Consider the following 13,440-nt stretch of genomic DNA (forward strand, 5'->3'; position numbering starts at 1 on the left):
AAACATTTCCCAACTAATTCCTTTCTCTATTATGCTGTTCTAGATTTTTGTCCCTGTGCTAAATGTCTGGCTACATCTTTACTGTGATTATTCTCACGGGATATAAAGAGATGAGACTCCCCCAGGGTCAGACTGAACACAGGTCCGAATCCCAGGGTGAATCCCAATATATGTTTGAATCCTCCTGAAGAATCCAAGAGGCCAGTACATGAGCGTCACTCTTTTATACAGAACAGCCGTAATCAGGTTGGCAGACGAATGGGGCTAAGGGGTTTTTCATTTTTTAAATGTGGACCTAGGGTGTTTCCAAAGTGAGGAAAGAACGAACTCCATGGGGGATTAGGTGTTCTTTCATTTCCTCCAAACACTGCATACAGTGAGTTCCTAAACTTTAAACAGGCAGGTATAGCCCCAGAAAATCAAAACCTCAGTGCTAACTGGATCACGGTCCTGCGAGGCAAGTCTCAAGAGACCTTCCTTGCAGCCAGCGGTTCTGGCACTCACCTAGCATATACGAAATACTGAGGCTTAGAAGAGCTCCAAAGCCTGTGCTTTTGGAGGATGGAGAGGGAGTCTTATCAATCTCTCCCACTGCTGCTATTTTCATTCTGTATAAATAAATACATTTGCACTGAAACAAGGATGTGAATCCGGGTTCAAGCTCCTGTTCCAATGAATGAAATCCTATAAGAATATGCAAGAGGTCTGAGCAGGGGATCCAGATTGCTATTCTCTTTTTTATGTCAGTGAGACTACACTATTTGCTTTGAGGGGAAACACTTATTGTTTTGGGTTGGGGTTTTTGTTTTTGTTTTTTTTTTTGAAATGAACCTGGATTTTTGGCAAACATGTAAGTTTGAATGGCTTCCTCAATATTGTCCTCAATTTGAGACCTTTTTAAAGCATCACTGGCTTTTTACCTAACATCTTTGAATTTTTAAATGACCTTGATACTTTCCTTCTGACATTTTTTTTTGTGACACCTGAGGAGCCACTGACATGGTAACACAAAATAAGATCTGATCATGTTCTGAAAGCTTTTGCTTGGATAAACAATGAAAGTCTATGGCATGCTGTCCCAGCCCTCCTGTGTAAACAGCCTTAATTTACTCTCTGCAAGATTTCATCCTAAGTGGTAGCAGTGGCTATCGCTATGTGCATTTTTTTCTTTGTCCAGATTAGTTTTTCTACAGTAAGACCGAGATGTATAAACATTTCTCACTAGACTTTACTGCACCAAAATTCTATCAAGCGCTCTAAAACAAGTACATCTGCAAATACTAGATCCGTGCCAGATTTTAAATCAGTGTGCAAGTTATATACGTGGAAAAAAAAAATCATACGTGTAGGAATAACCTGATTTTGGATGGTGACATCCCTTTTGCTAACAAAAATAACTAATTTGTAGCCAGGTTCAGTAAACAGAGGTTTTCCTACAAATGAAGATGCAAAACTCACAGACCAGGTAAGATCTTCTCTTCTATTTCAGCTTTTTGACATTCATTTGTCAGTGTTTCCCACAGAAATCACTGGTCTCGAGTTCTGATCATACTGCTGTAAGGAGATTTGAAAAGTGGACTAATCTATTCTTCTTCCAGTTACCACGACAGTAACTTAGAACCTGAACTAATTTTTTTGGTATCTTAAACTCTTCAATGAAATGTAAATCCCTTGTTCTTTGGACGTTTGGGAATATAATAGTCTCAAATTCTATTCTGACATGCAGGCTAGTAATACATCTCCCTACAAACTTCAGCATCTCAAGCAATCTGTTATACCATTCCCTCCTTTGTCAGGGGAAATATATTCTGCCTATGTCTTTCTCCAGAACTGCCTGGGGTCTCTACTGTTTTATCCTGGTGACACGATAAGGTCTACACTGACCTTGTATCCCCTACGTAACCAAAAAATATTGCTTCACCTTCAAACCCAACAGCTCCATAGAACACAATCGTCTAGGAATACAATGTCCCCCATAGATCTGATGATGGTCCTCAACTACAGTCATTCTTTATCTATCAGTTGGCACCTACCAGAACCCTTTTAAATCATACAACGTAGAAAGCCATTTAGTATCACCTAAGCCCACAAAATTTCACCGTTTGTAGGTACTGGCAATTCTTCTTGGTGTTGTTAAATTCTTTGGAGTTTATGCAAGAGCAAAGACTTCCATCTGTTTTGGGGGTGTTTTTAAGTTCACTGTTTTTATTATCATTTACTTTGCACTGCAGGCAACATTTCTTTCTCATTTTCTTTTAATACACTGACATTCAGCTTTCTCAATTGTTTTCATCCTCCACCCTTTCAGTGAGGAAAAACTCCATACAAGAGCCCAGGCCTTCATACTTTAACCCAAAAGCCAGTATGCTTTTGTAAAACTATAAAAAGATCACATTTGCTTTCAATTTGCTTTACATCTCGCATGACAACTCTTCATAATGTAACTTTACCATTCTTCTGACACTTGAAGGTTTTTGTGAAGTGATACTATCCATTACTTCTCTTTAAGATTTATTTTCACATACTGGATGCTTGCACAGCTGATTCTCAAACCATGCAAAGCTCTGTGTTGTCAGACCCTGACCGTGAGTTCTGCTATTTACAATTTTCATTTTATTTGATACTTGGCATTCCCAAGAAATTCTGCAACCTCAGAACCTTGCTTGCCTCCTACTAATTTTACTCTAGTCTAGCGAACTTCGATTACTTAGTAAATTTTAAATGTTTCCTTCAAGTGTTCATTGTGCACTGTTTTCTTTAGATGATAATCACTGCTTCCTGTCTGATCAGGGCTCAGTCTCCCAGAATTGTACAATTATTTTTTCAGCCCTGCAGCAATCACTGCCTCTTCTAAGTTTTACCTTCCTCATTCATCTTGTGTTTAAAATGAATCTTGCATATGTTTCAACTTTAAGTACAGCATTCTGTGACTTTCTGTACTACACCTTCGGAATGCTTGAGTTAGAGAAACTATTAAAACCCACAAACGCTTCAGAATCAGCCACGGCCAAAAGTACAGCTACCTAATAATGACTCCCCATTGTTGCCACCTATTGTTTGCAGAGTTGGGAGGAGGAGCTATTTGAACTTGTCCATTTTTAAGATAAATAGTTTCAGTTGTGGGGGAGTTTTCATCTGTTAAACAATTTTATTTAGAGTGCTGAATTTACTCCTTTTCGTTGTCTTTCTATAACTGGGATTTAGCTTGTATGAGCAGAAATGAGAAACCATGACCAGTTTTAACTGGATGTGCAAAACCGCAGCTGGAACTGCGTAAAAACCCGCTCAGCCCGTTAGGAAGGTTCAAGCCTGAAAGACATCTCCCGCTCTCTCATCTAGATGTACTTACTGTCTTCAAAGTAATAACACAAAGTTTGACCTTGATTTTAACATATTCTTGGTTATAAAGTGCACCAGTGGCCAGAAATTTTCCACTGTACACCACTGTACACCACTGTATTTTCTCCTCAAAATATTTTTAGTAGTCTCCACCTACCTACTTGCCCTAAATTTCACAAGGGGTCTTTTTCTGTTTAACCAGTAAGTTGTTCCTTGACACAAGAGCCTGAAACAGATTTGACCATAGCAGTGTTTTCCTCCTGAGCTGCTTAGACGGCTGACATGTTTACAGCCTTTTTAAAGCTCTGGAGTTGTCCTTCTATAGTGACTGCAAAAGCAAACTACAGGCTCTGGGTAGAAGACAATGCTACTGTTACTGCATGTATTTTAAAATTTTAGTGTTATTTTGAAATCAGGTAAAATACTACCTGAATATACTTTAGCTGCAAAATAGAACTAGGAGCAAAATATTCTGCAATGGAACAAATGCATAAAAGCACTTCTACTGAACATATAAAACAGACTTTCCCTTTCCTAAAATAGGAGATAATTTTAAAATGAAATTTCTCTCTAGCAGAAGAAAATGGTTATTCAAAATTAATTTTGTACTCACCTTTTACTCTGTCTCCTTTGTGCAGATGAATTTCCCCTTCTCCTTGAGGTTGATATGGCTTTACGACAATAAAAAGTCTTCCAGGTACAGCACTGTAAAGTTTGCGTTTTGGACCCTGATAATCCAAGACAGAGAGAGTATCCTTGTTGGCACTAGGACTGTAACCGGCACTGGAAATTGAAATTAAGAAACATTAACCGGTTATTGAAAATAGACATTGTTGTTGTTTTATCATCACATTGGTAGGACTAAATTCAGCAGTCAAAGGATAATCATCTTCCAGTGAGACGCTTAACACTGTAGAAGAAAGACCAGTTTTCCATCCTATGCACGGTCTTTCAGTTGTTGAAAATCTTTCAGTATGAAACATGGTCGATATTCATCTGACCACGATGGCCTAGAAATGGAAAGACTAATGTTTTTAGTTCTTCTACAGATTAAACTTGCACATTCACAGACCCAGATGAATTTTAAATTTATATACAAATCATAATTACAAGCACTGCAATTTGTCAGAAAAAACTTTAAAACTACAGTATTTACAATTACTGTTGTGAATGGATAACTTTGTAATATTGCAGTATTAACTGAACAAGCAAGTTAACTGAATTATTAACTGAATGGATTGAACAATCAATTTACTGCATCACTCCGAGACCTGGAGCTCAATTTCAGGTCTGCAAGTGCACAAAGCATGGTTCTTGTGGTCAACGTATTCTCCAAAAGATCATTTTTTATTGACGGCAATCAATAGCTCTCCCAATTACTTGAGAGCAGTATGCCCACATAAGTCGTAGGTCATCAAACAACACAGAATCTGCTTAAGGTAAAACAGAGAAGAAATTATTGAAAACAGGTGAATAATATACAAAAAAGCGAATGAAATGTTGACAATACGATGTGAAGAAAAGGCAAAGATAAAAGAAGGTGGAAAAATTATAGGAGAGAACATAACAAACTTGCAATACTAGTCAGCTTTTAAGAAACTGGAAAAACTTCAGGCCTTACACTGAAAGTCTAGAAACAAAATTACAAACAAAATAAATGATGAGGGGTGGAGTTCACTGTTTGTTTGTCCTTTTTTAACCAATCTCCTACCAAAACAGGAGTCAATGAAGCTCTCAGTATGGATAAAGAGGAGGTTGTCTGGTAAAAAGCAAACATAATGGATCTTTCGTATGATGAACACTTCCGTTTTACTGCAGTAACTTCTTTATCATTTGGAATTGTGTCTTCCTTCCATCTTGTTGTTCTATTCCTTTATTACTGTGCACAGGTGCTAATAAAGATAAGCAGCCCTTAGTGTTTAAAAATGAACACTGGTTGCACGTCTGTGATGGCATTTGAGTAAGAAACCTCAGCTGACTCCAGCAGTTGTTTTGAGGAAGACAGGAAACGATGACGGTAACTATTCTTTTTGTCCATTCCTTCTTCCTTGTACGTGAAGGAGTCATAACCGTAAACAAGCCAGATACATAAACTATTACTACATATCCAATTTCCACCTCTATCAAGCTGCATTTTCTGCCTAATCTGCTAGCAGCCAGGCAGCAGCTGTACATGATGTTATGTCCCAGCATCTTATTTAACTCTCATCACAGCAGATTCAATCATTTTCTCTCTTACTGAAAGAGGAGGGAGGAATGGCACACGTAGCCTTTACACTGAATGGATCATTTCTCATGAGACGGACTTACAAACTGAAATCAGGGCTGCAACACGGCAGGGATGACTCCTTAAAAACCATCTTCCCTCTCCCCCTTGTCCCTAACGTGGGCTCCCAGCCCAGCAAGTCCCCTGCCGTGAAGGGGCAGGAGGAGGAGAAGGGGATTTCAGGAGACGTGGGTGGCGGGCAGGGGTCCTCTCCCTCTCACTCAGGAGAACGTGGCCATCCTTGATGGCTCAGTGCTGTCCGAGTCTGTGCAGGCACTGCCTTTCACTAACCACTGGGGACCCAATCCCACAGAAATGGTGCCATTTGCCTGCGTCTCCTCAGCAGATCAGTTTGGCTACGGAAAGCAGCAGTCTAGGAAGAAGACATGAGAGAGAGAAACAGGCTGAGCCACAGCCTCTAAAGATCACAGTAAAAGTCCTCCCCAGCGTCATTTTCCAGCCTTCCTCTTTCCACAAAACAAACGCTGTGCAAAGAGTCAAAAATCGAAGCTCGTTAACGCCCCCTGTCAAGCTAACCCCTTCTGTGTACACTCACCTCCTCCTGTAACCCAACCCTTTCTCACTGCTTCTGCTCCAGAAGCCACCACTATGCCCTACCTACTCCAGAAGCTATTACTATGTCAAAAAGGCTTTTTTAATTTAAGGGGAAGAACAGTTCCATAGGAATGGATCATTTGCAAATAATAAACAGCAATAACAGTTACCACAGTTAGCTGATACTGTGTAGGTGGTCATACAGTCAAAATAAACAAAAACTGTGCAGAAAGTCCCAAGTAAGGTGTTATTCACGACTGCAAAAACATGCCTGTGGCAAGAAAAGGCATTGCTTGCAGGAAAAGAGTATACATAAAAACGCTTTATTTGTCATTAAATTTAGCAGCTGGAAATCAGAGCCTCCAGTTCTCTTTTGAGTACTTGTATATACTCGGGAGATCGCTGGAAGAAAACCTGGTAAGATATATCACACAGTGATTTTTCTACTCTGCAGCCAGATAACAGTTTATGCAGCTGTGATACTGATGTGTTAGCAGAAAGAATAAAATTTTGCTTGCAAAAAACTTCAGGTATTAAATTTTGATTCCATTGTCATTTGTGCTGGTTTTCAAAATCACATCCTCCCAGAAAGGGCAGAGGGGATTCATTCGAATAAAGCAAAAGCAAGTAAGCATTTGCTTTTTCAGAAAGTTTCAGAATTCAAAGAACTGCTTATATTTTAAGATTTCAAAGTGTATTATCCCCAGAAAGTTAACAAAAAGCCACTTTTTATCACTCCGATCTAAGCTAGTCTTTGAATGGAAGGCAAAACCTCCCACTCTGGCAGCGGTGGCCAGCAGAATATGAGGGCGCTGACTGCGTGAAGAGCATCATGCAGGTGGACCTCCTCACCTAAGTGGAGCCTCGTTACAGACAACACGATTTTATGCTGATATGGTTCTCTCTGAGGAAGTGTGGTCCAAAGTTATTGATTTTTCATGACTACTGTTACATTGGCACATGTAACAGTAGTTTGCTAATAATAGTTCTACTGTATGAAACTACTAGCCTAAGAAATTCATAGTCCTGTTTCTTGCAACGATTCTTACAGTTCAGACTTTTTTTTTTTTTAAACAATGCAGTACGTTCCAATATCCAGCGGTATTGTTACTATCTCAAATAATGACTGTCAGCTTGGGTGCCTGCAGCTAAAGAGGGAAGAAGAATGTGCTAAGTAACAGCAAATAGCTTCAACTGACTGGAAAAGTCAAGTAAAGATCCAGTACACCTACAAAGGACAAAGAGAAAACCAACAGCGGCATTTCTTAACAATGCTCTTTCCTCTTTCCACATTGAACAATAGATGTTCTTTTGGTATTAGGAAACAGGACAGACAAAGCCTGGTATTTCACATGACCACTAAATGAAATGTGTTTGATCAAAACACTTAAGCTTCAACTCCTTCCATCGGTATTCAACCCTGCCTCCCTTCTTTCCTGCAGGCCTGCACTTTAACCCCTCTCGCTTATCATCCTAGTGTGGTTTCATTGCTCGCATGCTTGATAGAAGCCGTTCCCAAGTCCTCCTCAAAGTGAAGCTGTAATTATCTATTCACAGGACAGTGGTTTTATAAAGCTGAAGCCTCCATTTGTGATCAAAACATAGATACAATCATCTGTTTTATTATATTACCTACAATACCTACATCACTCTAATTAGTCAGGATTTGTTATCCACTGGGACCTAGCTGCAGGATATTTGCAGAGAGCGCCTGCTAAATCGCATTTGTAATTCAACAGGAAAAAAAAGAGCAGCAAAGTTGTAGGGAATGAAAAACCCTGACAAGATGATCACAGAAGAAGCCCATTACATCCAACACCATCACCTTTGCCCTCAGTCAGCCTCCTAAACCACGCACTATAGCTACACAGCATTTCTTCATTATTCCCTTTCCTTTCTTCTTCAGTTCAGAACTCATCTGCAGAAGACGGAAATTAAGCAGTCTTTACTTCATCTCCCATTAGCAACTCCAGCACAGATTTCAGGCATGACAGATGCGGGGACAAAGTATCTCAGAAGGGTTTCACTTTGCTGTTAAATACCATAGTTGTTTGAACTACTAAAGACTCTCAAGCACTAGCACCTGGATTTACTTCAGAGGGGCACACTTAGTGATAAGTCACTGCCTAGCTTTGCTGAACTTGAAAGTCTGCTTCACTACTCTAGCTCCGGGTTGAAACAGCTGACGTTGACTGCCGTTTGCAAAAACCAGGGATGGGAGGGATTAAAATATTCAGCTTTGGACATTTTCCACTGTGCTGAGATTTTACTACCTATATATTATATAGAGCACCAAGTGGGCATATAAATAACACTAAAGAACATGGTAGTCCACCATGGGGACATAAGGAGCATTTCACACTGTGCAAATATTCAAAAAGTCACCTGATGTGCCTGTGCTGCTGCCTTTTCGCATCCTCTCCCAGCCTGTTTAAGGATGGCGACCGGCTCCGAGAGGACGGGGTGTAACTCCCAACGGTTTTTACAGTTCCATTAGGATTATTCTGCATCTGTTGAAGTAGATGAGGTGAAAGGCTGCGGTGGGAAGAAGTAGAAGAGGAGGCTGACCAGTCGGGGAGGTTGTTGATGTTGAGATTGTTATCGCTGTTGGAGCGGAGCAAGACGCGAGGTGCTGCCAAGGTGCTTGGGGGCCTCCGCCTTCTGTTTGAATAGGTAGGAGCCTCTCTGAAGGGCACTGCGTAAAGAAAAACATCCAGGGTAATCACAGATGATTTTACCATTTCTATGCGTTTATCACCCCATAAAAAGATTTAGCAACATATGGCGTTATTTTTCCCGCAGAGAGAGAGACAGAAACTCTACCTTGCCTGCACAGTTAGTCAAATTCTTTATCTTTAAAACATCACTAAAACTGAAAACAACAGGGCAACGTTAAACTGTTTCCTGGCTTCAATGAAATGTTAGGCAACATCAGCAGCATGAGCCTGCTGAAGAGTCTGAACTAGGGTCTAGGAAAAGGGAAACACCTATTTCTTGCCAAATGGGAGTCTCACAGTGCTTGACTTCTGTTAAGATTTCCTCTTATCCAACCAGAAAGTTACAGAAGGGGGCTGACCCGCAGAATTTCTGATGCGTGCTCCAGGTTCCTCCTCTGTTGGCATCCAAACCGGCAGAATTTTGTTCCATTGCAAGTTCAGGCCTAACTTGAAATCTCTAATGTTAACAGTCACCTTATCCGCTTCTTCCAGGTTAAAAATCGAGGACACAGATTCTTCTCCTGGTAGAACTCTATTACGCTGCTAAAATCCCTTGGTATTTCTCTCCTTCTAATCCAGGCGTGTCTACTGCAGCTATGGCTATTGTATATAGAACATACTACCCAAGGGTAATCCACTCGCTTCATCCTGTGCTGTGTCCCACAGAGAACATGACTGCATCTGAAGGCTGTAATATACAAGTTAATGAAATAGACGCAACAGAAAACAAAAGCGAGGGCAATAAAAATCTAATATAAACCAGAGGACTCATCCTTCCCTCAGTGTTACTGGTACAGTGCTGCACCTATTGGAGAATATGTAGAAACAGACACTATGTTTTCCGAATCTCCATTTCTCACTGTAGAGGGTCACTTAGTTCCAACAACAACTTAAAAAGAAAATTTCCTAATAATAGGCAGCCAACTCACACTAGCTGTGATGACACTTCCTACTCATTTTATAAGGTAAGAAAGGACCTGACCCTGAAAACTCATGTTTACCTCAGTCGCCACTCATGCAAGTGCTCTCATGAATTTCAGTGGAACTCATGGTGTTGCGGGACTGGATCCAAGGGGCACCATATTTACATTTGCAAAGTGCTAGTAGTATTACTAAGAAAAGACAGCCAGGCATTATTCTGAGGACTTTATCAAGCTGTTGAAATTTTCAAAAACTGTATTTCAGTAGGGAAATAACCCCCGCAAAATATTAACCCACATGCCTGAAGTGCCATTAGGAGCCACTTATAAAGCGACATAAATGTCTACACATTCAATACTGTTCAAAAACAAAAAAGTGAAACTGAAATAAAACACGTCCATCATACTGCGCAAGCAAATAAATTCATATAAATACAAATATACTTAGGAAGTGCTCTGTCCTGCCTTGAAATATAGTCTTTTATTGGGTGAACACAGCAAAATTTAAGATCCCAGAGCAAAACTGAAACATGATATAAAACAAAGAGGTAACTGCAAGGAAAATAATGGTTTATAGCATTTTCACCAGAATCAATTTATGATTAACTGTGAATATCTTAAAATGACATCTTCATATTCCCAATGAATCAAAACTTTTTCTGAGGTTACACTTTCTCTAGTTAATAGCTCAACAGCATCAGAACAACAAACAAAAGAGGACAGCACGCATAGAGAAGAAGAGCTATAATAGTCCAGTTCTATAATACTCCATTTGAAACACAGCTGAAATCGTCTTTAGGAAGCTGTCTTTAAATCTGTCAAAAGGTTAAGACTTAGGAGTATAACATTTACGCTAGAAAGTGCCAGAAACTCTGTACAATTTTCAGGATACTCTAATTTTACACATTTCATACTTTTTTTAAGCTTTCCCCAGAGGCAAGTATAGCAATGAAAGCGCCTTAGTGCTTCAAATGTCATGGTGAAAGCCACAGTTAATTCTAACTTAAAGAAAACTCACAGCACATGTTTCCCAAATTAACATATCCAGACCCTCTCCATTTATATACGTGACCTAGATGTGCTGTTTGTGTATTCCTGTATTTCTGACGTTTACAATACGGCTCTAGAAATGATTCAGTTGAAGACAGGGATGTCTCCCAGGTACAATACAGCAAAATAGTTACTGTAACCTTTGTAATAAAGAAGAGGACATACAGAACAGAACTGTAGACACAGGCTTGCTACCCAAAAGGCTCATCTTGTCCTCTAGGGTCACGGGAGTTTGCCTCAGACCTCAGCAAAAACTGGATCTGACCCTTCCGTTTTAATTTTTCATGAGCTTAAAATTGTGACCGTTCAAAGCCAGACTCTCAGGCCTTCAACGCACAGATTTAGAAAAGCAAACAGCAGCAAGATTTGTGGAACGTTTCCTGTGAGATCTGAGAGGTTGTGGGCAATCTTTCGGCGGGAGTGGGAGGGAGCAGGAGGGGCACATTGCTCAGATGTGCTGACACGATGGACAGAGAATTGCTGGGCACGTTTATACGGACAGATTTTAGAAAACACAAAACTGCCCATTCACTCCTAGTGAAAGATAGTATATCCATGTGTATGTATACACACTTTCCCTGTATCAGCTTAAATCCATTCTTTGTCCATTACACATCTGAAAAGGATTTTAAAGACTCATTTAGGAGTTAGCTCTTGATTTGCGATTAATACGCTACTCTTAACAGGAGAGAACTACAAGCAAAATTAGCTTTCTCTATACAAAAACAAGCAACAAAGGGAGACAGCTAATCGCACAAATTCACGGGTGTCTAACACAAGTCTTTTATAGAAAGAGTTAAAAATAAGTATTTCCATGCCTAAAATGATTAATATTCCACCCAACTGTTTCTTTGCCCCAGCAATCTGCAAACTGTAAGTGGGTGGATATTTTTTTAGCTGCTTCTTAGGCATTATTTATATTATTTTCCACACGCAAAAAAAATAGCCACGACACAAAATGATGAAATGTGGACGTACATGCTTTAAACTCTGTTGGATGCTGTTTTCCCCTAATACTTCACTATGCTCAAAACTCTTAAGAAGGACTGTTGCAAAACTTGTTTGGGAAAAAGAGATGACGTAAAGTGACATGAAAACGTCTCAACTGATCTCATGCTTCGAAAGTTTACAGTTATCACCCCCTAAAAGCATACCTGACAGCATCAGTCCATTCCTTTTCCAGCTCTCAGAACGTCTACCCCTGGTATCGCGCACACGTGAAGGGGCAACCGAGCAGCATTCCCCCATAACATTCACCTCGCAAATGGCTTCAAATACATTTCTCAGGGAACAAAACAGTTTTAAAGCTACCTGACCTTTCAGAGGAAACCCGACGTGAATTAAGTCAGTCACATCCAGCTTTAATAACGAGTTGCCCAGCTGGCCTGCCTAGCATAGGAGCACGTTCAAAAGACAGGGCAGGAAGGGGTGCAGCACAGAGAGCCGAAGCCCACCGCAGCAGCTGCACGCGAGCAAACGCCCGCCCGCAACACCGGAGCGCGCCGCTTACCTTCTTTCTTTGTGAAGGCATTTAACAGAGACTTCATTTTCCCTGTTACTTTGGCAGCGATCCCCTCATTATACCACCTTTGCCGGGAAGAAAAAGAGGAGGGAAGGAGAAGAGAGGGGGAGGGAAAAAAAAAAAAAGGGGGGGGGGGCGGGAAAGGAAAGGAAAGCGAGCTACCCGGTGGGTGCGTGCGTGCGCGGAGGCGGCGGCGAGCGGCTGGGAGCGCGGGGGGCCCGGCGGCGGCGGCGGCGGCAGAGCCCTCCCCTCCCCTCCCCTCCCCTCCCTTCCCCTGCCCTCCCCGCCGCCGCCCGCCGCGCCCCGGCTGGCAGCGCTTGTCGGGTGAACAACGCCGCCGCCGCCGCGGGGCAGAGGCAGGACAAGCTTTGCGCGGGGGGTCGGAGGGGCCAGGAGGGGCTGCGGGTAAGGGGCGGGGGGGGGGGGGGGGAGCGGCAAGAAGCGCCCTGGGCTTTGTGGTATTTATGTGCGTGCTTCCCCCCCCCACGCCACAGAGTCAGTTCGAGGGAAAGTATGAATCAAACTGCAAACAAGCAAGCTTCACACCATGCCCACGTTAAGGATTTCGGCAAAAGCGCCGCTAAAGAGAGTATCTTAACCCTATACTGCAGGCTGGAAAAGATGAGAATACAAGCACCAATTATTTATCCGCCCCCCCCCCCCATTACAGTGATTACACTGAAATAAAATAAAAATTCTTCCTCTACAGGGAAAAAGTATTAAAATTCAGCCAAGCTGTTTTACTAAATTCGGTGCAGATGACAGAAAATAAACGTTGCCTTGCAGCTTTTTAAAATCCTAATTCTGAAACAAATGTCTACAGACGGCTATGCCAGTCAGTGCAAGCGTGTTCCCGGAGGAAGAGCAAACAGCTGAGACGATAGGCAGATATCTGGGTTTGAAAAATACTGCAAATAGGAAGCTGGGGGTGGCGGGAGATGGGACGTGCTAACTCTCACAAAAATTTAAAGCTTAACTAGTTACATGTATAATATCAGGACTCTGAAAAACAGGACCTACAGTTTAAAAAAGGAGTAACCTAAATTTACAATTTGTACGCAAATAGTACAA

The 13,440-nt window shown here is 41.3% G+C and overlaps 1 protein-coding gene across 2 annotated transcripts in view; it reads right to left on the bottom strand.

The window, feature by feature from the left end:
* Positions 1 to 13,440, bottom strand: part of SHANK2 (SH3 and multiple ankyrin repeat domains 2) — a 339,001-nt gene that overhangs the window by 221,758 nt on the left and 103,803 nt on the right. For both annotated transcript variants that reach the window (XM_068945429.1, XM_068945428.1), the window contains exons 12-13: positions 8,546 to 8,855; positions 3,953 to 4,122 (exon numbers count right to left, since the gene is read on the bottom strand). In XM_068945429.1, the coding sequence (XP_068801530.1) occupies positions 3,953 to 4,122; positions 8,546 to 8,855 (480 nt within the window). The remainder of the gene's footprint in view (positions 1 to 3,952; positions 4,123 to 8,545; positions 8,856 to 13,440) is intronic.

The sequence above is a fragment of the Struthio camelus genome, chromosome 5 (assembly GCF_040807025.1).
Source record: "Struthio camelus isolate bStrCam1 chromosome 5, bStrCam1.hap1, whole genome shotgun sequence".
Classification (NCBI taxonomy): domain Eukaryota; kingdom Metazoa; phylum Chordata; class Aves; order Struthioniformes; family Struthionidae; genus Struthio; species Struthio camelus.